Source organism: Neomonachus schauinslandi, chromosome 2 (genome assembly GCF_002201575.2).
Source record: "Neomonachus schauinslandi chromosome 2, ASM220157v2, whole genome shotgun sequence".
Classification (NCBI taxonomy): domain Eukaryota; kingdom Metazoa; phylum Chordata; class Mammalia; order Carnivora; family Phocidae; genus Neomonachus; species Neomonachus schauinslandi.
The window spans coordinates 47,729,933-47,757,002 of record NC_058404.1 but is presented as its reverse complement, the minus strand read 5'-3'; the positions used below and the strand labels follow the sequence as shown (position 1 = coordinate 47,757,002).

Sequence of the window (27,070 nt, the reverse complement as noted above, 5' to 3'; positions counted from 1 at the left end):
CTGCTTGGGACTTTCTCTGCCCTTCCTCCCTGCTCACTCTTTCTAGAATAAATCTTTTTAAAAAATTCTAATATTTCAAAGCAGAATCTTCCCCTGATTTACACAGTAAACCTCAGTATGTACATTAAACCCATGCAAAAAAATACTTGATAAATAAAAAGAGTTATAGTTCAGGCTCTGAATAAGTAAGTTTTTTTCAGCATCATGAAGATTTGGCAGAATATTCTAAGTCATGCAGAGCAGGATGATTTTTTCTTGTTCAAGATTGTCCTGCAAACTACCAAATAGCTAACATACCTGGCCAATGCCTAGTAAATGCCAATAATGCCTCCAATCATCGGTTGAATTAAGTAAAAAAGAATTCAAAAAACAAGAGTTTATAATGTGTGTATTTGATAAAAAGTGTGGTAGAGATATTAACAGTCATGAATCTTTACACCCAGAGATTTTTACTATATATAATTCAGGGTTATTAGAAATAGAGGAATTGACAAAAATTTTAACTACAGTGTAAGACTGACATATGCTTCTCCATGCCTGACAGATTTAAAAAAGGGGACAGGGAAGAAGGGGGGGGGGGGGGAAGTATACACATTGGAAAGATACAACTGATACACACCTGCAGAGAACTTTATACCAATATAAAAAATTAGTATCTTCCAAAGAGCTATGCAATTTTTAAAAAACTCATCCATTGAGCCACAGACAGTCCCTTAAAGAATTCTAATTACAAATTTAAAGACCACATTCTCTAACCACAATAAAATTAGCTAAAGATTAAGAACCACTGGTTCTAACTAACCACTTGGTAATCTTACAATTCTAAGGCAAAAGATAAAAACCAGTACTGCAATAAAAATACTTAAAAACATTTACAGGAAACTAAGTATATAAATATTTAAGACAGAATTGTTTTTGTAAAAAAACAATACAGTGATCACTTTAACCAACTTAAAAAAAACTGAAAGAATAAGAAAACGTGAAATCCCACCACTAAGAGATAACCACAGGTGACAGCTAAACAGTCTTTTAGCAAACTTGCACAAATTATAAAATATGTATACGATGTATTTATATACACTATGATTTCTGTAAAATCTGTAATGGAATTATAATAACTTTACTCTTTGTTTTAATCTCACAAACTGCTTTGTAAAAAAAGACAATCATCACTCTTAACCCCACTTCTGAGAGAACCACTATTATTATATCAGTATATATCCCTCCAAAGTTTGTCCATGTATACCTTACATTCTCAGGGCAAAAAAATAAAATCTATTTGTATTAAGAAAGAATGTCTACATTATATCACTGAGTTTAAAAAAATTACAAAGCATATTTGATCCTACTTGTGCGGCATAAATAAAACAATCAGAGCATTATGGAATTAGTTTCCAGAGCTCAGACAGGGAGTCCAGGTTAACACATCTATAGCCATTACCGTAACAGTAACCTGAAAACTGTGACAAAGATGAATCTCTACAAGGTAAAATAAGTAATGAGATACCACTACACACCATCTGAATGACTCAAATTTAAAAGAGAAAAAAGATGACAATGCCTAGTGCTAATTATGAGCAACAGGAACTCTTACATATAGCTGATGGGAATGGCACATCCACTTTGGGGGAAAAAAGTTTTGGCAGTTTCTTATAAAGTTAAAACACCATATGACCTAAAAATCGTAATACTAGATACCCAAGTGAAACAAAAACCAATGGTCACATAAAATCTGGATGCAAATGTTTATAGCAGCTTTATTTGTAATCACCAAAAACCGGACACAACCCAAAATTGGGGAATAAACAGAATACAATATAGCCATACAATGAAATACCACTCAGCAATAAAAAGGAACTACTGATAAAAGCAGTAACATGGATTAAACTCAAAATGCATTGTGCTAAGCTAAAGAAACCAGATCAAAGGTTACATACTATATAATTCCATTTATCTGACATTCTGGAAAAGGCACGACTAGAAGGACAGAAAACAGATCAGTGTTTGCTTAGGAGTTGGGTGGAGGTTGACTTACAAAGGGACGTGAAAACTTTTTGGAATGATGGAACTGCTTTTCATCTTGGGAGTGATTAAACGTCTGTATGGTTTTGTTTTTTTTAAGATTTTCATTTATTTGAGAGAGAGAGCGCGTGCACAAGGTGGAGGGGCAGAGGGAGAGGGAGTCTTAGACTCCGCACTGAGCCTGGAGCCCGACAATGGGGCTCAATCTTACCACCCTGAGATTACGACCTGTGCTGAAACCAAGAGTCGGATTCTCAAATGACTGTGCCACCCAGGCACCCCATCTGTATGTTTTTTTAAAAATCAAACTTTGAAGAACTGTATGCTAAAAAGGGTGAATTTCACTGTTTGCAAATTGTATCATAAGAAAACAATATGAACCTTTGTCCTAAATATACCATCTTCCTTTCTAGTACCATAGCACTGGCCAAATTCTCTAGAAAGGCTGATGTTTTACATACAGCTTCCACATTTATACTTATGCCCACTCTTATGCTTCCTTCTTTAGCTTGGGTGTGTTGTCTGCCTTGCTTGAAATATCACCTTTCCTATCCCCATTCCCTTAGCCCTTCTGTATGTGGCCCACCAGGAAAAAAAAAATTTGTATTAGGTTTTGGAGGGGTAGAAATACACCAGAGGGATAACACATATAGACATAATAAAAGAAAAATGTGATTTTTACACAATAACTAAAGACAAGTGGACTAGGAAAAAATACTTGTATTTCCAAAAACAGGTAATACAATTATCCTTTCATATTTCGCTCTAATTTTTCTTGAAATCCTCCTCCCTTTCCACTCTTTTCCCTTGGCCCTTCATTAACCATTAGGCAAGAAGGCGGCAGCACCTGGAGATGTAGTCTCAGCTGTACTATTAAGATATAATTCGACCTTGAGTAAGTCAGTTATGAACTTCAAAATTTGCAAAGAAACAATGGACAGAGCATATATAACATGTATTCAGATACTTAACACATCTAGGGGAGGAAGAAAACAGAATAATGGCAGGAGAAAAATAATGTGCTTCTTTCAGGCAACTTGGAATATAGAAAATTAAAGACCTGAAAGGACAATACAGCTGCAAATGCTGCGTAACTCCACCCATGACCATGGATCTCTGTTAGTCCACTAGTCCAGACCGCACTCTGACAAAAATGGATCTCCGATTTCTTTCTTTGTAACCTGGAATTCATCAGCCAACAGTGATTTAACACATTACTTTCTGTAAGTTATATGCCAATCAATGGTGAAATCAGAACGGAACTGAGGCAATGAAGCATGATTCTGCTCTGCTCAACTCCTGCCACTGCTACAGCAGTAAACCATGGTACTAGAGATTCTACGTCACTGATCACTACTCACTCTTTTATGAGATGGGGTCTTTCTCACTTTTAAAGTCACACACATAGAAGTCACAGCCTACTTAACCACAAGTGATAATGCATGTAACACATAACAGAGAAGTTCCCCATTTTTCAAGACACCTGAGGATGATTTTTCAAACATCACTGAACAAAAGCTACACAGCACAAAAGTTAACTAAGCTGAACCTCTGTCTTCCATAAATTAATTTTAGCATAATTTTAGATTTACATAAGAGTCACAAAGACAGTCATACAGACAGTTCCCGTACACCTTCAACCCAGGTATTTCCTTATTTGTTAGCATCTTACATTTGCTATGGTTTATCTGTCACAACTGAAGAGCCAACACTGGAATATTAACTAAACTCCACACTTCATTCAGCTTTCACTCATTTTTCTCCAGTGTCCTTTATCAGTTCCAGGACCCCATCCAAGATCCCACATTACATTTAGTCCTCTTGTCTCTAGCTTCCTCTGGTCTGTGACAGTTTCTCAGACTTCTCTTGTTTTGGATGACCTTCACAGTTCTGAAGAGTACTGGCCAGGTACTTTACAGTATGTCCCTAAAGTTGAGACGGTTTTTCTCATGGCCACACTTGCTATTATGGCTTACTGGCAGGAAGATCACAGAGGTAAAATGTCATTCTTATCGTATCAGGCCAGGGTACATTTTAACAATATTACTTATTGATGACTGCCAGGTTTCTCCACTATAAAGTCATCCCCTCCCCCCATAAGGTAGGAAGTCATTAAGTCCAGCCCACATTTAAGGATTGGGGGTGTTAAGCTCCACCCCTTTGAGGAGGAGTATCTACATAAATTACTTGAAATTCTTCTGTTGGGGACATGTGTCTCCCCTCCCCCACTTATTTATTCGGTTATCTATATGAACTCATATTTATTTATTTCATACTTTGGGTTACAATCTTACTATGTCATTTATTGTGTTGTTCAAATTATTCCAGATTTGGTCACTGAGAGCCCTTTCAGGTTGGCTCCTGCATCCCTTTGTGGGATGCTCCCATCCTTCTGTTTTTTTGAGCACTTCAGGAACTTTTAACAAATGTGTAACTTTCATATATCCTTAATATTACCACAAATTAAACATGACTTCTAACTTTTTCATTCTATAGTTACATACTAACTATGCAGGAGTTCTGAAGAGAAGAATAAACCATATTGAGAACAAAAGGAGTAAATACTGTAAAGGTCAGCAACATAACTAAATTCTCATCCATGGAGTATCTGACCAGGACTAAGACTTCTGTCCTGAAATAGATTTTTCATTTGATCAGCTGAGGTTCTAAAACTTAAATTGTATGTTAACTTTCTTAGAAGTTTTAACATGCCTGCAATTTGGACTTCTGCATACTGATCTGTACTCATTGTTCTCTTTTCAGAAGCTGGGGAGGTGGGGGGTCAGAACACAGAGGGTATACTGATCACCTTTAGCTCTGCTAAAGTCAAGGGCCTGCTGTCAGAACGTTCTGATAGCACAGAAATTCATTCTCATTTTGATCTCGTTTGCTTCAACACTCAGAGCTCCCACTAAGAAGCATGCTATTTTGTTTGAACACAACCTATCTTCATGATCTTTTCCCCTTTATTAGTTCAATATACCCTAATACAGCAAACACTGAATTTAGGATTGACCCCACATAGCTAATTAGAGTATAATTAACCCAAATTTCTTCTCAAAGGTAACTAATTACTCCCCAAAGAAAATATTTTTCTGGATAATGCATCTATAAAATGCTAGTTTCTTGCTAGCTTCTTTCTTGTAGGCTAGCTTCAGGTTCAGTTATTTCCCATTATGATGCTCCTTTGTCACTGCTGACCTCTAGAGGGAGCTCAAAGTTTTTGTTACCTTTTCTCAAAGGTCAGTTCGCTCCTCCCAGAAATGTGGTATATTCAAGATTTCAGAACATTTTATTATGGCTTAAAAAGCAAGTTGAGTGTGTGCCATCCCTTTAGCAATCTCTTGCTCCTGTTAAGTAAGTAAGGTCTGGCCCACTCACCAGCTCCTGGGGGAGTGGGCTCCAACCATTTCTTTCTGTTTCCCTTCTAGACTCTCCTCTCTTTCCCACTTGGCACTGACTAGGGCATATTACTATAGCCAGAGAGGCTGATCGGAGGATGGTGGTAAGAAGTAGGGGCAAATGCTTTCTTCTTGCGGACTCTTGTTACTTTCAGTGAAGCAGGCCAGTGCGTCTCGATCTTCCTCATGTCAGGGCATACACAGAATACAGTATTTGTATGGCACACTAGTATAAAAGATTAGGCTGTTCATGTCTGTTCAGTCAGAAACTCTAGTCAGCTAAGTAACCCCCTATCCAGCCCAGCAAGTATCCCCAGGAAAAAGGGATCATTATCTTAGCACACCTGTAATACATTCTTGGGGCCACATCAGTAAAAAACTAGTAGAGGAAATGATGAGAAGTCAGACTGGACATTTTTTCACTTCACCTGCCTATATGAACCCGAGGAAGTAACTAAGGCTTTTAAAGACTCAGTTTCCTCATCTTTAAATACCTATCTCACAGATTTGCTTTGAGGGCTAACCAAGCAATAAATGTAAAGAAATGAGCACTGAATGTGGCACATAGTAGGCACATTGGTAAGGAGAAGATGTTAGCTGGGCTTTGCTGTGCAAAGAAACAAGCATTTACCTATCTGTTTCCAGGCTATTGAGACCAACCTGGCTTAGGTCAAGTTCTCCAAATGGTCCGACAAAGCTCCCTGGAGCCTGAGGCTATGAGGCTAACTCCCAAACTACTAAGTGTTAAAGCTGCCCCGCTTTGCTGCTGCTTTGCATATACAGATACTTTTGACCTAAGATGGGGTTACAGCCCAATAAACCCATCGTTAAGTTCAAATGCATTTAAATGCACCTAACCTACCAAACATCATAGCTCAGCCCCACCTACCTTAAATGTGCTGAGAACACTTACATTAGCCTATACTTGGCAAAATTATCTAATACAAAGCCTGTTTGATAATGAAGTGTTGAATAGCTCATGTAAGTTATTGAATAACTATCCTGACAGTGAAAAATAAATGGCTGTATGGGTACAGATTCATTGTTAAGTGTATTGGCTATTTACCCTGTGGTCACATGGCCAACTGGGAGTGAATATCATACCATGTATCGCTAGCCCAGGAAAAGATAAAAATTCAAAGTACAACATCTACTGAATGCATACAGCTTTCGTACCACCATAAAGTTGAAAAATCTTAAGTCAAACCATCATTAAGTCAGCAACCGTCTGTACACTCATGAAGCCTCAGGCTGAAGCAGGACTGGTCGTGGGTAAGATTCTGTACTCCTAGGTCTCTGGACCAAAATATCACTTTGATTAAACCATGATTTCCAATAATAAAGTAACTGCTAACAGCCTTTATAATAACCTTTTTCAACCTCTGACTCAGTGAACAGGAACATGTTATGTGATAGGCTCAACAAAGACCACTGGCTATTGATGCTCATACAGAACCTACATTGTAATGTTGCCATGAGAGTCAGGGTCCATAGGGTAATTTCCAGAGATGTGTTCTGGAACCAGTCTCCCTTCTTTTTAACTTGTTCCTGGATAATCTGATATCATGTTTGGATAAAATGGAATGGAACCATACCCTCCTGCAACAAAGAACAGAAAGATAAACAGTTGCTAATACATTTACTCTATAGGTGTGATCTTAACAAACAAGCCTTGGTGTATTAATGTTATATAATGCTAGAACGAAGAACTCAAAATTGACCATTCCAAACCTAAAGTAACTGGCTCATAATTCATTCCACAAAGCAAATCACCTCATTAAGTTGCCTTATCAAAATATAATGCATATAGTTTCCACGGAGATTATACAAAGTAGTACTGCACAAAGCTTATACATCTATGCATGCCTTAAGATATTTTTATAACCAGAATGGGCATCTGGTTATTAATATCTGCTTAAAATCTTTACAAACTAGGATTATTATGGCCATGCTTTACGAACCAGAAAGGCCTTCATTGTCCAACTATCCTGGCAAAGTCACACCCAACTCTATTTTGTTTTGACAGGATTCCTCCCGCTCACCTACAAACCCCAGTACAAAAGAGCAACCTATTTACAGAAAGAAGTTAAGAGTTCATTAAGATATGTTACAGAAAGTTTTACAGACTTTACCCCAACAATAAAAGGGAGCCCACTGGGAAGTTTTAAATACCCGGAAGTGTTAAATACAAGTAATCCAATTAGATGTGCCTTTAGATTACTCAGGCTGAAGTGAAGAAAACTGGGAACCGGGAGAATGGCAAAAGTAGAGATAAATCTAGAGACAAATTCTGGTAAGCAATGATAGTGATCTGAGCCAGTATCCTACAGTAACAATATTAGCATAAGTAGCAAACATTTAAAATGCACTTACGGTATGTTAGGTATTTAACCCTCACAACAAACCTATAAAATTGGTCTTATTAATATTAACTATTTTATTAACTAAACCACAGAGGCAAAAAGAGGGGACAGAAGTACAGAGATTTTAAAATACATCTATGAGGGGCGCCCGGGTGGCTCAGTCATTAAGCGTCTGCCTTCGGCTCAGGTCATGATCCCAGGGTCCTGGGATCGAGCCCCGTGTCAGGCTCCCTGCTCAGCGGGAAACCTGCTTCTCCCTCTCCCACTCCCCTTGCTTGTGTTCCTGCTCTCGCTCTCTCTGTCAAATAAATAAAATCTTTAAAAAATAAATAAAAAATAAAATAAAATACATCTATGAAGTATATAATGCAAGACTTGATCACTGATAAGGTGTGGAGAGCTAAAGATGAAAGCAAGAATAATAATGTCCAGTTTCTCATGGTGGTTGAATGTACTTAATACCATTAATACATTGATATTTGTCTTATATTAAGCATTATTTAACAAGCATCTAAATGGCAGATACAACTTTGGTTTAAAGAAAAAAGTTAACCTCCATTGGCTAAATAATATAGAAGATTATGTCATGAATGACAAGGCACCAAAAGCACCAAAATGCTCGACCAAAAGGAATACACCACATTCTATGACAAAAAAGGAAATTTAGGTCAGAAAATTCTTTTCGCCCATCTTTTCCCTTTTATCCTTTTTCTCAGCTCTGGCAGGTTAGTTTGCTCAAGGTGATACTCCTAACCTTCTTTTCAACTGTTATTTACACTGCATTTCATTGTCTCCACCATACTTTTTAAATTATTTGTAATCATGCTTATCCACTGATTTGAAATTTTCACAATACCGTGTTCAAAGATGCAATTTCTTTCATGAATCTCATTAAAAGAAAATTAAACATTAAAGGTTTTCTCCACTTACTTGAACTAAATGTTTATTCCTCTAATTCTGGAAGCTGGTATTATTCTTTAAATCTTGTGCACTTCTGTGGTTTTTGCTCATTTTTAGGAAAGTCATCCCTTCAACAATATTTTAATGAGCATCTATTACACGCTAGATACTCTGGGTCATGCTAGCATTTCTAGCTGCTAGGGATACAGGAGTTAAATAAGACAGACAAAAAACTCCCTCCCTTCAGGGAACATATATTCTAGTGTTGGGGGCATATTATAAACAAATATAAAACGTTTCAAGTAGTGTTAAGTACTATAAAAATAGGAAGACCAAAAAGAGAATGTTAAGTAATGGCGGTGGGGCATTATTTCAGGTAGAGTGGTGAGAGAAAACCTCTCTGAGGATGTGACTTAAGCAGAGACAAAAATGAACAGAGAATTAGTCATCCAAACTTGTAAAGGAAAATATTCCAAGCAGGCAGCCTAAGTAGAAATGAGTTTGCTAAATTTGATAACACTAATACAGAATAAGGTGGTAGAGGAGATGGCTCATTTAGCAGAGGCCTGACCATATACAGCTTTGTAGGCCATGGTAGAAGGACTGTGGATTTGTTTGAAGAGTGGTAAGAAGCCATTGCAGGGCTTCTACCTTGTTTTAAAGTGATTACCTGCTGGGTGAATACAGGCAAAACTGGAAATGGAAAAAAAGGAGACTAGTTCCTGAATTACTGCGTAGCAGAGGCAAAGATGATGATGGTCTGAACTCAGGGGCAGCCACAGAGAGATGGATAAATTCAGAATATGTTCTGAAGATAGCACTGCCATATTTAAGCTGGTGAACAGAGGTGTCAAAGGATATATCCAAGGTTTTAGAACCAAGCCCAATGGAGGAAAGGCAGTTTCATTTACTGAGGAAAAAGACACACCAGGAAGGAGCAGGTTTAGGGTAAGAAAGGAGCCAAGGGGCCCCTGGGTGGTGCAGTCCGCTGGGCATCTGACCCTTGGTTTCAGCTCAAGTCATCATGCTCTCAGGTTTTGAGATCAAGCCCCGTGTAAGGCTTTAGCTCAGCAAGGAGTCTGCTGGGGTTTCTCTCTCCTTCTCCCTCTGCCCCTCCCCACGCTTGCTCCTGTGCTCTCTCTCTAAATACATAAATTTTATTTAAAAAAAAAAAAAAAAGAGTAGCCAAGAATTTCATTTTCACATCTTTGGGTATTGATTTCAACCACACATGTAAGTAGAAATGTCATACAGGCAACTAGATAGATTTGACAGCAGTTTAGGGAAGAAGAGGAGATATAAATTAAGGTATCATCAGCTAACAGAAGGCATTTAACACTAAATGTGATTTCCTAGTGAGTGATTACAGAAAACAAGAGGTCTGGCCTGACGACTGAGCCTTGAGGCTCTCCCACGTTTAGCACTGAGGAGGAGGAGCCAGCTGGTAAAGGAGATTGCACAGGGAACTACTGGTAAGGTAGGAAGAGCTTTTCTGGAAGCCAGGCGAAGTGTTTCTAAAAGGAGACAGTGATGAACTGTGCCCAAAAAGTGCACAGAGATCAAACAAAGTGAGGGCTGAGAAGTAAGCTTGGATTTGGCGGCACAAAGATATTCTGTGTGATTTCAACGAAAGTGGTTTCAGTGGATTAAGTGTCCTTAAAATACAACCTGTTTTCTGTGGCTTTATTTAACAACTGTCAGAGGGAGAAGCAGCTCTGGAGTTAAGCTGTTGTAGACTGAAATCACTGCTCTGACAGCCTGAAATCTGGTTTATGAAGGATATTCTCTTTAGATTTGCCATCAGTGAAGATTTTCCCTTTTATAGATCTTAGGTTATTCTGAGAAACAGAGGGTTAAACAAACAGGACTCTGAAGCTGATTCATCATGCTTCTGAGTTGCTAGCTTCCCAGTTGCCTGGATATACTGAGTAGGGTTTTTTCAAGAAAAGTACTTGAGTGACATACTTTCAGTCATCACAAGCCTGAAAACTGCCATATTGTTATCCTGCCTATGTGAAGGCTAGTTTCACCAATTTAAGATGCTTAGGTTATAATAGCTTTTTCCTTGGGGTTTTCCAAATGCCACTCCACTATCTTTTAGCATGGTGCTATCCCAACAAAACTTTCTATTGTAATAGAAATATTCTATTCTGCACTGTCCAACATGGCAGCCACTAGCCACACATAGTTATTTATTGAGCACTTAAACTGAGGAAATGAATTTATCGTATTTTTAACTAACTTAAATTTAATAGCTACATTGTTAAATACAGTTCTAGCATACAGAAAACAAATGAAATGCCTATCTGATACACCTTCCTTTTCAGGTAACCTTTTTCTTGTCTGGGTACTTGTACTATCTATTTCTATATCCTAAAATTTTAAAATCCACTGGGCTATTCCTAGGTATGGATCTCATTTATTTTGCTTGGTATGCACTTTAGTTATCTGTAGAAGAATAACATTAACAGACCCTACCACATATGGGGGTTGTAGAGAATTTCAAATGAGTTTCAAGGTGAAAAATGCCTGGCACCTAATAAGTGTTCAATAAATGTTAGCTACATATTCTCTGAGCCCTTGTGATCTGTTCTCTCTAGGTCAAGATAATTTTTACTGTTTCTCTGACTTTATCTTTTATATGTTTGCTCTGATCTCTCACTCTGAACCTTTATTATACACTGGATCTATTCTTTGTTGTTTCTTATACTTGTGCCTATAGTTTCCATCTCAGTTTTTCCTCTGAATTATGGGACTATTTCTAAAGCTCTCTGCTACCTCTCCAAAAAGTCAACAGTTAAGAATCACAAATTTCACTTAAGAACTCCTTTCTGCTCTCTGATTCTTTTTCTTCAAATGTTCATGAGTCTCTTTGAGAACACTAATTAGTTCTTCTTTAAACCACAACACTTTCTCTCATTTCTTGCAATAAGTCTGTATCATAGGCTATCACTTGCTCATAATGGTCGTCTTCTTTTAGGCTACTGAATCTGTGTCTAGTTTTTTGTATATTCAACTTTAAAGAGAAAGACCTATGTTTATATAACATCTGGGAATTGTGTTAGGTTCAATCAGAAAACATTCAGAACGAAGTTCAAAACTTGGGGGGGGGGGTGTATGTGTTCACATTGTTATTTCCTGTCTTAGTTCTCAACTGCTGCCTAACAAATTATCCCAAATTTAGCAGCTTAAAACAATAAACACGTATTTTTCTGTTTTTGTGGATAAGGAATCTGAGTGTGGCTTAGCTGGGGGATTCTAGCTCAGGGTCTTTCACAAGGCTTCAGTCTATGTGTCAGCCAGGGTCTCTGTCAGCTCAAAACTTAATGGAGGCAGGATCTGCTTGCAGTCCAAGCTCATACTCATGACTGCTGGCAGGCATCAGGTCTTCACTGGCTGTTGGCCAGAAACACCAGGTCCTTGCCTCATGAGCTCCACAGAGCAGTTCACAAAATTGGAGATTGTTTCTCTCAGAGCAAATGAGAGAGGACAGCCCACCATGAAAGCCAAAGCCTTTTTGTAACCTAACCTGAAAAGTTTTGCCGTTAAGTTAACCCATTCACTTTTGTCATACTTGGAGAAGTCACCCGGTCCAGCCACACTCAAGGGGAGGGGAATCAGATACAAGACATGAATACCAGGAGGCAGGGATCACTGGGGGCTATCTTAGAGGCTGCCTGCCACACTTCCTTAGTCACCAGAGGGACTCAACAATATGTAGTCAAGTAGCGGCAGTGCAGACCGAAGGCAGCTTTCAGGGCAGGAACTTTCAAAATTTTGTGCTTCATGGTTAGTCTCTCTTCCTGCAACCATGGGTAGCTAGCTGCTCTTCACTGATCATATTGCCCTTGGTAATAACCATTCTGGGTCATTTCGTTTCAATCCTTGCTTCAACGTACAAAATATCATACCAACCACCTACCCCATGGACAACCCTTAAATTCTAGCTCAAAATAGGTCTTTAGCCACACCTTTGGAGGGCTTCTCAACGACCAAGTTAACCAGAGAGAACTTCCCTCACTACATTTCTCATTTGTACCTTTTCCTGCCAAAATTCTTTTTAGTTTAGTTATGGCACCCTTCCAGGGTTTCCATGGAGACCGAACTCTCCCATTATCTTGTTGGTCATTTCAGTGTATGTTTGTCTATTTGTTTTAACATATGGGCTTAGATCATCTTCCACCGGAAGTCAACACAGCGATTTGTTTAAGTAAAGCACTTTACACATTCTTTAAAACACCCTGTTTTGATAAATATGACAGGAAATGCCTGTTGGTTTTCCTACCCATGAATTCATTTCTATTGTTGGGTAAAACAAAGATGTTTTAATCTACATCATCAATCCCCAGGATACATTCTACTACAGGAATTTAAGTAACTAAATTTTGATGATTTCCAAAAAACGCAATGTTACCAAACTTAGCATAGAAACACTTTAACAATATACTTATAATCTGAAAAGGAACCAGACACACAGCTGTTCAGCAGCATGAACTAGTCACCCATGGTTGTAAAGAAGGTACCTAGCACTGTGAAAAGAAACGAACATTTAATCAAAGACAAATCTTAAGTCAGAATACCAACAGCACTGTAACTCACAAACCAAAATACCCGTTTTTGGAAAAAAAAAAAAAAACAAACCAAAAAACACAAAATATCCGTTTTTGGTTTAACAGTGAAAAAAATTTTTCCTACACTGTATTACTCCTCTACCCCACCCTCATTCCCCTTAAGATAATTTATTTGCCCTATTTTCTTAGAATACTAATAAACAGGGCAGGAGGAGAATCAACAAAAACTATATCAGATGTCAACAGATTTTCTCATGTGATGATATCTGGTACAGAGTGTATACTCTCTGGGATAAGCAGAATTCAGGTTTCTTGTCCTCCACTGATGAATATGTAGGAAACAGAATTAAGAAGGGACTTAACACAAACAACATTAAGCACAAATAACATACTGCTGCACGGGACCTATCCTACACAAGCAGCCAACCTGCGCAGACATGTAAGGCATGTCTGTGGGATAAACCCTGTATCTGAGCTCTCATCAGATTTCTAGGTGATATGTTCTTAGTCAAAGAAAAGGTATTTTCAAACATTTTAGCACTTTATTTAAGGAATAAAATTACCTGTTATCTCAATGAAGTTACAGGACACAAAATCGACACACAAAAATCAGGGGTGCTTCTAAACATTAGCAATGAACAATACCAAAACGAAATCATGTAAACAATTCATTTTACAAAAGCATCAAAAAGAATAAAATATTTAAGAATAAACTTAATCAACAAGGTGAAAGACATACACCGAAAACTACAGAACGTCGCAAAAAGAAATTTAAAAAAATAAATGGAAAGACATCCTTTGCTCATAAACTGGAAGACTTAATACTGTTAACATGTCAACACTACCCAAAGTGATCCACAGATTTAATGCAATCCCCATCAATATCCTGATATCCTGATGGCATTTTTTGCAGAAATAGAAAAATCTACCCTTTCATATGGAATCTGAAGTGACCTGAACAGCCAAAACAATTTGGGGGGCGGGACATCAAAACACAAAGTTGGACATTTCACACTTCCCTATTTCAAATACTACAAAGCTACAACCATCGAAATAGTGTGGTACTGACATACACACAGACCAGTGAAATAGCGACCAGAGAGATAAACACTACTCTATTTCACCTGTGGTCTCATGTGACCGCACATATGGTCAAATGCTTTTTGACGTCTTTTTAACACATGGTGCTAGGGAAACTGGATATCCACATGCAAAAGAATGAAGTTGCACCCTCACCTTACACTACCTACAAAACTTATAAAATGGATCAAAGACCTAAACATAAGACCTAAAACTTTTATAAGAAAACAGGGAAAAGGGCTCATGCCATTAGATTTGCCAATGATTTCTTGACTAGGATGCTAAGAAAAACAGGCCAAAGAAAAAAATAGATAAATTGAACACCATCAAAATTAAAACCTTTTTGAGCATCAAAGGACAAAACTGAAAAGGCAACTCATGGAATGAGAGAAAATACGTGCAGATCATGTATCTGATAAGGAATTATATCCAGAATATATAAAGAACTCCAACTCAACAATAAAAAAAAAAAAAAAAAAAAATTTAAAAATAGGCAAGAGACTTGAAAAAACATTTCTCTTAAGGAAGATATACAAAAAACATGTAAGAATATTTGTAACATAACCAGTCATCAAGGAAATATAAATCAAAACCACACTGAAACACCACTTCACAGCCATTAGCATGACTATTATCAAAAACAAAACGAGAAAATAGTGTTGATGAGGATGTGAAGAAATTAAAACCCATGTACACTGCTGGTGAAAGGTAAAATAAAATGGAGCAGCCACTGTGGAACAATATGGTGATTTCTCAAAAAGTTAAACATAGAATCACCTTATGATTCAGCAATTACACTTCTGGATATATACCCAAATGAATTCAAAGCAAGGACCTGAAACAGATATTGGAACACCATGTTAATAGCAGCATTATTCATGATAGTCAAAAGGTGAAAACAATCCATGGATCAACATATGAATGGATAAACAAAGTGGTATTAAATACAATGGAGGAAGGAAATGGACACATTCTGTAACATGGATAAACTCTGAGCACTGTTATGGACTGAAGGTTCTTTTTTCACCTTTCCCATTCTACATTTGTATCCTTTTTCTCTTATAGTGAGAACCTCAGTTCCCCAATCTGTAGCTAACTTTTGACAGAATATAAAGGTGCAAATAACCTGGGTCTCTGATGAAATAAGCCCCGAATTCACAGTGAAATCCTAACCCTCCCCAGTGTGATACGAGGATGTGGGGCCTCTGGGAGGCAATTAGGTCATGAGGGTAGAGCCCTCATGAATGGGTTTAGTGCCATTCTAGAAACGATCCCAAAGAGCTCGCTCACCTCTTCTGCCATGTGAGGATGCAGTGAGAAGCCAGCCCCGGTCAGATACACAATCTGCCGGCGCCTTGACTGGGGGCTTTCCACAACTGTGAGAAAAATTAATACGGCAGCCTGAACAGACTCAGACAAGGACATTATGCTATGTAAAATAAGCCAGTCTACAAGAGGACAAACACTATATAACTGCACTTTTATGAGGTACCTAAAGCAGTCAAATTCAGAGAGACAGAAACTAGACTGGGAGTTGCCTGGAGCTGGGCAAGGGGAGAATGGGAAGTTACTGTTAAGTGGGTATGAAGTTTGTTTGTAAGATATAAAGTTTGGGGGATGGATGGCAGTGGTGGTTTGCACATTGTGCACATACTTAATGCCAATAAACTGTACACTGAAAGACGGTTACAACAGTAAATCTTATGTATATTTTATCACAATAAAAAATTATTTGTTATCTCCCGTAAGAAATCCCAAGATAGGGCAATTAAATGCAGGGTTACTTAATCCACTGGCTTATTTCATCAAAGATCCAGGTTCTTTTCATCTTCATATTTGGACAAAAGATAGCTACAGATTTGGGAACTGAGGTTTTTACTCTAGGAGAAAAAAGATACAAACACAGAGTGGGGAAGGCAAAAAAGAACTCTGTGGTAGTGAATCAAAATTGGCAGATCAGTACAAACTAGTATTTTACAAATTTCATCACGAATTATTTTAATTACATATGAAAGCAGGTAGAAGAGAAAACTCACGGCCACTCTTGTTTCATCCATAAAACCATCCCATATTATTTTGTGCATATCCCAGATACCTAATTATTTCACCCATAAATTTTTCAAAGGTATCTTTAAAAGATAGTACCATTTTTAAAATAACCAAACACCATTACACCTGGGAAAACAAAACAAAGCACAGTACTTCCTTAATATCAAATATCCAATATACCGCATACATTCAAATTTCTAATTCTTACGTTAAAAAAAAAATTTTTTAGCAGTCTGAATTACAATCCAATAAGGTTTTCAAACTACAATTGACTGACATATTTTTTAAGTTTTTTTCTCATCTATAGGTTCCCCTTCTATTTTTTTCTTGCAACTTATCTTTTGAAGAAACAAAGTACTGTAGTTCATCCTGTATGAACTCATAAATTAAAAACAAAACAGCAAAATCCTTTTAATTTCATAGCTCTGTCTAGGAAAACAAAATGACATTCCAGTAGTTAGGAACACACTTTGCACATAAAATGGTTTCTAAATACCATTCCCCACTAAAAGAACCTAAGACTTCTTATGATTCCAAGTCTTGGGCAGAAAAATGACAATCTGTAACATCTCTTGTCAGAAAAATAGGGAGTGATCGAAGACTGAGACATGTAAACGGGGCAAAGGAGGAACTTGATGGGTGTCTCTCATAGATCAAATTTAGGACAATCTGAGCAACAAAAGGAACAGTGGCATTAACAGACTGGGTGACATTAATAGATTAACACACAGAATAACCTAGGAGTCCACAATGATATCATAAAGGAGAGGAAGAGTTGGAAGATTAGGAAATCACCATTCTGCATCCATCAATGGAATAACGAACTGCCTCAGGCAAGGGCCATTAATGAATGCTTATTAATTACAAAGATGAAAAAAGTTTCTTTCTTGAGAGATGTGGCACATAAGTGATCGAACTAAGACTCATCAATAATGGGACAAATTTACATGATCTGATGCATCAGGAAGTATGCATTATGTTTTGCTAAAAATGTTTAACCTGGATTTTATTATGAGGAAACAGCTGGTGAAATCCAGAAAGTATGGTATTTTAGAAAACAAACTTTGACTCTTCAAAATTAACAGAATGCTTTGACTGAATCCTGGATTGGAAAAAAAAAAAACTTTAAGGGTAGTTTCTGAGCCACTTGGGGAAGTTTAAATATGAATTGTGCAACACAGAACATTTCTGAATTAATGTTAAATTTCTTGGGTATGATAATGTTATTGTGTTTGTGTAAGAGAATACTTAAGAGATTAATGCTAAGTTATTTAGGGATAAAGCATATGCTGTTTCCAACTTATTTTCAAAAGATTTGGGAACAGAAGTGCAGGTATAAGTATAAGAGTAGAGAGAAAGCAAATGTGCCAAAATGTTTATAACTGGTGAATATAATTAAAGCACAGTTATGGGGCACCTGGGTGGCTCGGTTGGTAAGCGTCTGACTCTTAATTTTGGCTCAGGTCATGATCTCTGGGTGAGACTGGCTCAACGATCAGCAGGGAGTCTGCTTGACTTTAGACTCCTTCTCTCTCCCTTTCCCTCCCCACCCGTGCACGCTCGCTCTCTCTCTCTCTCTCTCTAAATTAAAAAAATACATCTTTATTTTTTTAACAAGATTTTTAAAATTTATTTATTTGAGAGAGAGAGTGCGATCACAACCGGGGGGGGGGGGAGGGGAGAGGGAGAAGCTGACTCCCCTCTGAGCAGGGAAGCTGATGCAGGACTCCATCCCAGGACCATGGGATCGTGACCTGAGCCAAAGGCAGATGCCCAACCTAACTGAGCCACCCAGGTGCCCCAATAAATACATCTTAAAAAAAAACACGCATTCTCGCCCCTGCGTGTCTGCAGCTCGGGCCTTGCCTAATCAGCCCGACCATGGCTTCAGCTTTGGAAGAGCTACAGAAAGATTTAGAAGAGGTGAAGGTGCTACTGGAAAAAGCCACTAGAAAAAGAGTACGTGATGCCCTTACAGCTGAAAAATCCAAGACTGAGACAGAAATCAAGAATAAGATGCAGCAGAAATCACAGAGAAAAGCAGAACTTCTTGACAGTGAAAAGCCAGCTGCTGTGGTTGCTCCCATTACAACAGGATATACAGTGAAAATCAGTAATTATGGATGGGATCAGTCAGATAAGTTTGTGAAAATCTACATTACCTTAACTGGAGTTCATCAGGTCCCCACCGAGAATGTGCAGGTGCATTTCACAGAGAGGTCATTTGATCTTTTGGTAAAGAATCTAAATGGGAAGAGTTACTCCATGATTGTGAACAATCTCTTAAAACCCATCTCTGTGGAAGGCAGTTCAAAAAAAGTCAAGACAGATACAGTTCTTATCTTATGTAGAAAAAAAACAGAAAACACACGTTGGGACTACCTGACTCAGGTTGAAAAAGAATGCAAAGAGAAAGAAAAGCCCTCCTATGACACTGAAGCAGATCCTAGTGAGGGATTGATGAATGTTCTAAAGAAAATTTATGAAGACGGAGATGATGACATGAAGCGAACCATTAATAAAGCCTGGGCGGAATCAAGAGAGAAGCAAGCCAAAGGAGACACAGAATTTTAAGACTTTAAAGTCATTTTGGGAACTGCGATGTGGAAATATTGATGTTTCCAATGAGGAAATGTTGGTGAGCTGCACAGATAAATTTGACAGATAACTGCTTGCATAGCCTTCTTCTAAGTAAAGGCCGTGAATGCTCCCATTTCCTCCTGGAGGATTTATTTAAATAAAATATGCTTATTAAACACTTCCTCCAAAGATGGTTTCCTTAGTAATCTGGGCATTTTGTTCAAAAAAGGATAATATGGTATTCTTGTGTGAAATGTAAAAAAGCAAGTCTTGCCTAATGATGATGCCACATTGTGTGTACTTTTGTTCAGCTAAGATGCAGAAAACAAAAGCTGTTTTTGCCTATAAGTTCCTGATATTTGCCTATAAGTTCCTGATACCAGCTCCCACAATTTTAAGAATAAGTAAAAATAAAACCTGAATTTTTGCATTAAAAAAAAAAGGCATTCTCTCTTCCTTGGGTTTCTTTTTAAAGCCTTGAAAAGCCTATCATGGAATCACCCCCCGGCTTCTACCCCCAGCAAAGAGCTCTTTATTATTTCATTGTATAGATCTAATATTATCTGTCTGACCTCATTTCATATTTAGCTTGGTCCTAAAACCATGAATACACCTATAATGAGAGAGGAAAAAAAAAAAATGTCAGACTGGACTTTTCCCACCTAACCAGCAGGAAAACCAAGATCTAAGCTGGCATGTTTCTCCCAAACCATCATTGAGACAGAAAATCTCCCCTACTCTAACTAGGCTATATAAGGGCACTGGTAATTGGGGAAAGATTCTTGCCTTTTAAAAAGGAGATGTAAGCCTATTCCATCCCTCATCAAACAAGACACAACCAAACCAAAGTTGAAGACTTTAACTGTTAATTATTCTGTTACTACTCTAGAACCTACCCCATTCTGGATTAACCAACATTTTATCTGACAATGAAAGTTGGAGTAATATTTTTATTTTTTAATTTCCTGAAGAAAATATCTAATGTTAGGTATAGATGAGGTAGGAAGGAAAGAGCAATGCACGAAGGATCAAAGGCCTGAGTAAAAGTTCTAAAAATTACTAGTTATAGCAGAGACTAACTGTCCCTGCAAGTGGCCATGTCTCCCTTTTCTCCTCTTAATAAAAAAAGGTACCCTGGTACCCCTTTACTCCCCAGCAAAACCAGAGTTTTAAAGGAAATTAGAGGTTACATTTCTTGGGCTCTCCTAAGGCCATGTGACCAAATTCTGAACAATGGGATAGGAGTGTAAAATTTCCATGTCACATCCTTAAAAAGAAGCTACTTGTCCTCCTTGCTTGTCTCCCTCCTGTGGGCTGAACACAGATGTTGAGTCAGATCTGATCATGCAGACAAGAGCATACTAAACACCAAGACAGAAGAAACCTGGGATGCTGGAAAATCTCTAGCAAAAGCAGTTTATCCACTCTGGACTCCTCTCTACCACTGGAGAATTACATGAGTGAGAAATTAGCTAACTCTCAGAACCACTGTGTGGGTCTTTTACAGCAGCTTGGCCCATAATAGCTTGTATGACTCTGGGTACTTCTTTGGGCCTCATTTTCCTGGTTTACCCAAAACTGGGAAGAATGATATCAGTACTATAATTTCTTCTTTAGCTTAATGTATTTTTTCTTTAAAGGATGTACATTTAGTAAAATTAAAAATTGAAGTTTCAAATATTTTAAAATGGGATGACATGTGAAAACACCTTGTACAGTTTACCTACCCTTCCAACAAATAATTACAAAATGCCCACTAAGTGCCAGATACTGTTATGTGCCTGAAACTATTCAAAATGCTAACAATAAAGTGGTAAAGCAAAAGAAATAAGAGTTCATTCCTTCATAGGTGAAACTTAAAATGTGAGAGGAAGCCTACAATAAGCAAGCAAACAATAAGTAAACAAGATTATCCCAAATAATAGCAAGGTTATTTGAAAAAGAGGGGAAAAAAGCAGATAACACTGAGTTGTGGCTGGGAGGGTCATCAGTTAGTTTACACAGGGCCACACAAAAAATCTAGGTGATATTAAGGATTAAAAAGGGCAAGTTCGAGGCCTTCAGCAAGAACAAGATGGTGTTTGCTCACGGACCACCAAGAAAGCCCCAGTGGCTTGGCGCTATTAGTGAGCAAAGGGGAGAAAGAGAAGATCGAAAGCAGGGAGAGGCAGTGTGGTATTAAGTGTACAGATGGTATATTACTAATATCAGGGGATGAGTGCTCCTCATGAAAATGCAGGGGAAAAACAATTACTCCCTTAATTCTACGTGTTGGTTTCAGGAACCCAAAAGAAAATTATGATCTTAGCTGCCCTGCAATCAATAAGTGACTCTAATCATACTTATAAATGTCTTTACTTGGGGATAAATGTTTTAATTAATTAAAAGTGATTTTAGGAGTAGAAATAAAACTTAAACTCATTTGAATCCAATAAAGCTAACACTTTCTCTGATATTTTAAATATGTAAACAAATTTCACATATGCACTCAGTCAACAGATATTTCATGAGCACCTACTAGGTATGCCAGATACGGCCGTGAGCACTTTATTAACATAAAGACCCACTCCTCGTTGAGTTTAATAAATCAGAATATATTTCAAAGTTTAAAAATGGTAGTAATAGATTTTTTAAAACCTCACTGCTTTTGGCTGATTCCTTAAAGGTGCCTAAACTTTAGGTTTTAAAAATCCAAGTTACTATCTTTTAATTTTTGTCATTATTGCTGTACTTGAGGGAAAGAATTCCACAACTTTCCAAAGCTTAGTATATTAAAAACAATAGTACACAACCTTAGAATTTAATCAAAGAAAGCAATCTTCTACTTTTATATAGAAAAATAGAAATATGAATTCTGTGAATTCTCCCGTTTTTTTGGTAGACAAAGCGATTATCAAGTGTTTTGGAACACAAAGAAAACAGTACTAGAAACATTTTATTGATACACTTGTTCAACACAGAAATCCAAAACTCAGTTCTCTCTCCCCTCTTGATCCCACTAAAATGACAATAAATGAATAAAAGCAGTTTAAGACAATAAGAACAAAGGAGCATGCAGGGAAAGAGCAGAAGGAAGACAACAACGAATGTGCTGGAAAATAGAAACCAGGTAACTTACAGAATAAAAGCATGTGGAAGGGGTTGCCAAGCAGAGGCGAGCAGACTCACCTGGCAGACCCTGTGAAAGGTCAGGAAAGAACAGTGAGGAATGGGGCTCAAAACATGGCTACTGGTTAAAACCTCTGTATAAGATGCGGGGAAACCCCACTCTCAAGGAAGAACTACTTTACTTTCTGAAGTAGCTGGACCAGAGAAAACAGAGTTTGAGCTGTGGCTGATGATGAAGTCCCAAAGTGAAAACAAGATTAAGTGGGAGGACACATACTAAACAATGAGCTGCTCAACGCTGAACGCACCACCCTGAGATCAAGACCTATTAGTTCCTCATTCTTAAATGCTATTGACAACCAAGGATCGCCAGACACTGCAGTATGCTGACACAAAAAAGAAACTCAAAAGAAATGGAATGCCAAGACCAGAAAATTTTTTTAAAAAAACTAATCTTCTCAAAAAGAAAGGTTGCTGAAAAACAAACAAAAGAGTTCTTAAAAACATAACTGGAAATGTAAAAATCGGTGAAAGAGTTGGAAACAAAACTGAAGAATTCTCCTAGAACACAGAACAAAATTGTAGAGAAGAAAAAAATTGGAGGATCTGTGCAAAAAGCCCAAATTCCATGTAATAGGAATTCTGGAAAGAACAAATAAAACAGAGAAGGAAAAAACTGAAGGAAATGAATCCACAAGTTGAAAGAGTCCAATGAGGACTAACTCAGCATCAAGGCACATCATCCAAATAGGAAAAAAGAAGAGTAAACAGAGTGGCATTATGCTTCTCAAATGCAACAATGGACACCAGCAGACAAAAGAAATGACTTCCAAATTTTGAGGAAAAATGATTTCCAATTACCAGCCAAACCCTGAAGTGGGGAAATAGAATAAAGACATCTTTTCTGGGGTACCTGGGTAGCTCAGCTGGTTAAGCATCTGCCTTTGGCCCAGGTCATGATCCCAGGGTCCTGGGATCGAGCCCCACATCGGCTCCCTGCTCAGTGGAGAGCCTGCTTCTCCTCTAATAAATAAATAAAATCTTGAAAAAAAAAAAAAAAAAAAAAAGACCTCTTTTCCAGGCAGGCAAGACCTCAAAAACTGTACCCACCCATGAAATCTTTCTCACGAAATACTGATGCTGTGCACTACTAAAATGAGGGAGCAAATCAAAAGAGGAAAAGATACAGGATCCAGGAATAAAGAGATCCAACACAGAAGTAGAAAGAATTCCCATGATGGTGAAGTAAAAATAAGAATGAAGGAAAATCCAAGGACAACAGCTATGCAATAAACTTAGAAAAAAGCCAGGCCAGATTGAAGGATAGAGCTCAAGGCAAAAGTAAAACTGATAAGAATATTTGACGTACTTCAATATACTGACAGGAGATTTAGTTACCTGTCAGAAAAATCTAAGGATGATTTAGTGACAGAGTCACAGAAAACAAAGCAAATCACTTTAGACTGAAACATGATGGAGAATTCCAGAAGGTGGGGTGTGCGTGTGCGTTATCGGATTCTTTTGACCATGTAGAAAATTATATTGAAAGGTGCACAAAGAAAACAGTGATGATAGATTAAAAGACGATAACAACTGAAAAACAAGGTAATTATTAACTCTAGAGAAAATAATGTCACAGCAGAAAGGATACAATCATAATTCAATACCTAGCAGCAGTGAACAATATGCGGACATAATAACGTCCACTTTTCTATAGTTTCCTATGGCAACTGTACCAATTACCACAAATTTGTTGGTGGCTTAACAGTATACAGATTTATTCAAAGTTCTGGCAGCCAGAAGTCCAAAATCAGTTTCACTGGACTCAAGGGATCAGCTTGGCTAACTCCTTCCAGAGGCTCCAAGAAGAATCTGGTTACTTTCTTAGCTTCAGGAGGCAACCTGCATTCCTCAGCTTATGACCTTTTCTCTGCATCACTTCAACCTCTTGCTTCTGGTATCACATCTACTACTTCCTCCTTAGATCTTACCTCCCTCTTTTCCTTGTAAGGATCCTTGTGATTACATTTAGGGCCTAGGATAATCCGGAATAATCTATGTCAAAATCCTTAATCACATCTTTGCTCCCTTTGCCATATAAAGTAAATTCACTTGTTCTGGGGATTAGGATGTGGATCTCTGAGGGCTAGTGGAGGAAATTATTCAGTCTACCACAACCCTGAATGGTTTAAACAATAATAACAGTAGAGGCATCAACCTTCAGCTCAGGTCATGATCCCAGGGTCCTAAGATGGAGACCCACTTCACGTTCTCTGTTCAGCAGGGAGCCTGCTTCTCCCCCTCCCTCTGTCTGCCACTTGTGCTCTGTCAAATAAATAAATAAAATCTTAAAAAAACCAAACAATAACAGTACAGCAATACTGAGAAAATATGAGAAGAGGAGTAGAACACAATTCAACTCTTAGCTACCATTTACATCTGAGGACATCTAAAACTGATTAACAGCTGTATGAACATACTGTTTAGAAATAGGAAAATAAATACCAGAAGAAACCAGCTGAAGTCTGGGGAAGGGGACTCAAGGGTGGTTACAGGTGAGGAAGACAGAAAACTGTCACTTTTCCTCATAAGCATTTTGAAGTAAGATTAGGTGGTTGGGGAGGGAGAGAAATCCTGATTGGAGACCGAAAAGGCACCTCCGAGGCTAACGAAGCCAACAGAAAATCACAAAAATGAAAATTAAAAAGTTAATCATTTATACTAAAAATCTGTATTAGTATTAGAGATTATAGAACAACCAATTTAGGAGTGAAGATTTTACTTCCTAAATTCATCTTTTTCACAGCACTAGGACAATCTATTTAAAGAGGCAAATTACTAGCAAAAGCAAACCTTTAAGAATACTGAGATATTGGTCTGAACTAAATTTGAAATACAAACACAAATTTAATCTAACAATTAGGGGTGGCTAACAAGTAGCACGCTATGATGCAAGCTGCTCTTTTAACAGCTAGTACAAAGCTCCCCAGGAGGTGTTTATTCATTTATTGAACAAATGTTAAATGATGTGAGAACAGCACAATGAATCTATTCAGTTTGTCAGAAATGCTGAGTAAAAGAATTAAGATACTACCCTACCTGTTTTCCCTTCCCCGAGAAAAGGCTATAAACTGCCTCTTCCCTCTAAGTGTAGACTGCAGACCAAGACAGCAGCAGTAGCAGCAACATGACCAACCCTGGAGCGAGTTAGAAAAGCAAAATCATAGGTTCCGCCCCAGATCTACAAGCAGAATCATAATCTGCATTTTAACAAGATTTCAGGGAAATCCGTAAGCATATAAAGCTTGAGAAGTATTGGTATCCAGCTAATACAATTCTTTTGACAAAATAAAACACAGCGCACTTCTGAATAAGGAATCAAAAAAGAAAAATAAGGGTGTTCAGTGGTACAATAAAATGTGCTTTCTCTTCAGACTCCTGTAAAATTTTTTATGGGCTCTACATATATTCATCAGTCTACTCAAGGTCTGGTAAAGGATTCAGATCATCATAGAACATCAAAGAAACAGAACAGTGCCACCGAGGGGAGGAAGAACAGGGCTTTTTTTAAGAACCTCTGCAGTTCAGGGTCAACACTTCTAACGGGATTTTTCTGAGATCACACTTTCAGGTGCTCCCAAACTCCACACCTACCAGCTAGGGGAAAATGAAACCAGTAGTATGAAGGATGCTTTGGCTCTAGCACACGTTGAAAGCCCCGCCACTAATGTAGAGTATCTAATCACAGGAAAGAACAAAACCATGGAGGGACTTGAGAACAGGAAAATGAAACAAAAAAAATTAAAGAACAAGCTTAAACTTTTACTATAAATTAATCAAATAATAGTCAAAGTGCCAGACCCCAGCCTAACTCAAATTCTGCTGAAACTAATCTTCCTACTTCTGTCTTTGGATTCCCCAAACTCCTAACTCAACTAAGCTAAAGCTATATTCATTAATGCAACATGTACTTATTGAAAGTGCCTATAACTTACTGCCCCAAATCTCAAAAACAACTAGTTGATCTTGATTTGTGGACTCGAAAGGCATTTACTCTGTTAATTATTAATTTGTTATTTCTATTCATCATGCATTAAATAACTAAGTAACTGCACCAACTAAATTTTCTGAGCACTAAGTATATGCCAAAACTAAGCAGTCATGTATATTTAATCCTTTAAATAACAATGCAAGTACTATTAATTATCCCCATTTGTAGATAAGAAAACTAACAAACAGTTCTCAAATGTTTTTTTCTTACCCTCTGCCTTCCACTGCCTGTCAAAAACAAAATCACTTCATTAAAAAGACTTTCCCATCTACTCTAGACCCAAATTATTTCTTTGAGCTTCCATACAACTTTCCTCAGCTATGATGATGGGAGGGGAGAGAGGTTTAGCCATTACAAATGAATAAGAAAAGCACCCACAAAGAGCAACAAAGGACATGAACAGAATCTACATACTTAAACATGCTCAAACAAGTTAAGTGCAAAAGATTTTACTGAATGGCAATATTGTGCTAGACACTGTCAACAGGTCAGGAAATAGGTACTCCTATTCATTGTTGGAGGAACTGAAAACCCACACCAAATTTCTAAGGCAATTTAGTAATACATTCTTTAAGCCATAAAAAAAGGTCACATCTTTTGACCAATAACTCCACTTCTAGAAATATATCCTAAAGTAGTAAGATTCTCACAAGGATGTTCATAATAAATTTACAATAGCAAAAGCTATAAAAACTAAAATGCCCAAATTAAGTACAAAAGCCATTTATCTTCTTAGATGTTAACTGGGGGGAAAAAAAAGCACATTAATGCTAGTTTTTAAAATATACATTCACAGCAGAAAAAGGACAGATCTAAGTCAAAATGTTAATAGATGTTATCTAAAAATGGTGAGATTATGTGTGGCTTTATTTTTGTTGTTGTTTACTTATGGTAGTTTTTTTTTTTAAAAGATTTTATTTATTTATTTGACAGAGAGAGACACAG

General features: G+C 37.6%; 2 protein-coding genes across 4 annotated transcripts in view; one reads left to right on the top strand and one right to left on the bottom strand.

Annotated features, from left to right (window-relative positions):
• Positions 1-27,070, bottom strand: part of PPP2R2A (protein phosphatase 2 regulatory subunit Balpha) — an 84,806-nt gene that overhangs the window by 41,562 nt on the left and 16,174 nt on the right. The window lies entirely within an intron of this gene.
• LOC110588531 (calcyclin-binding protein-like) lies at positions 18,224-19,372 on the top strand. The gene has a single exon (XM_044912846.1). The coding sequence runs from the start codon at positions 18,268-18,270 to the stop codon at positions 18,958-18,960; it is 693 nt and encodes a 230-aa protein (XP_044768781.1). The 5' UTR covers positions 18,224-18,267; the 3' UTR covers positions 18,961-19,372.

What these genes read in the sequence shown, in the direction of transcription:
- LOC110588531 (XM_044912846.1), top strand. Translation starts at nt 18,268, where the DNA reads ATGGCTTCAGCTTTGGAAGAGCTACAGAAAGATTTAGAAGAGGTGAAG.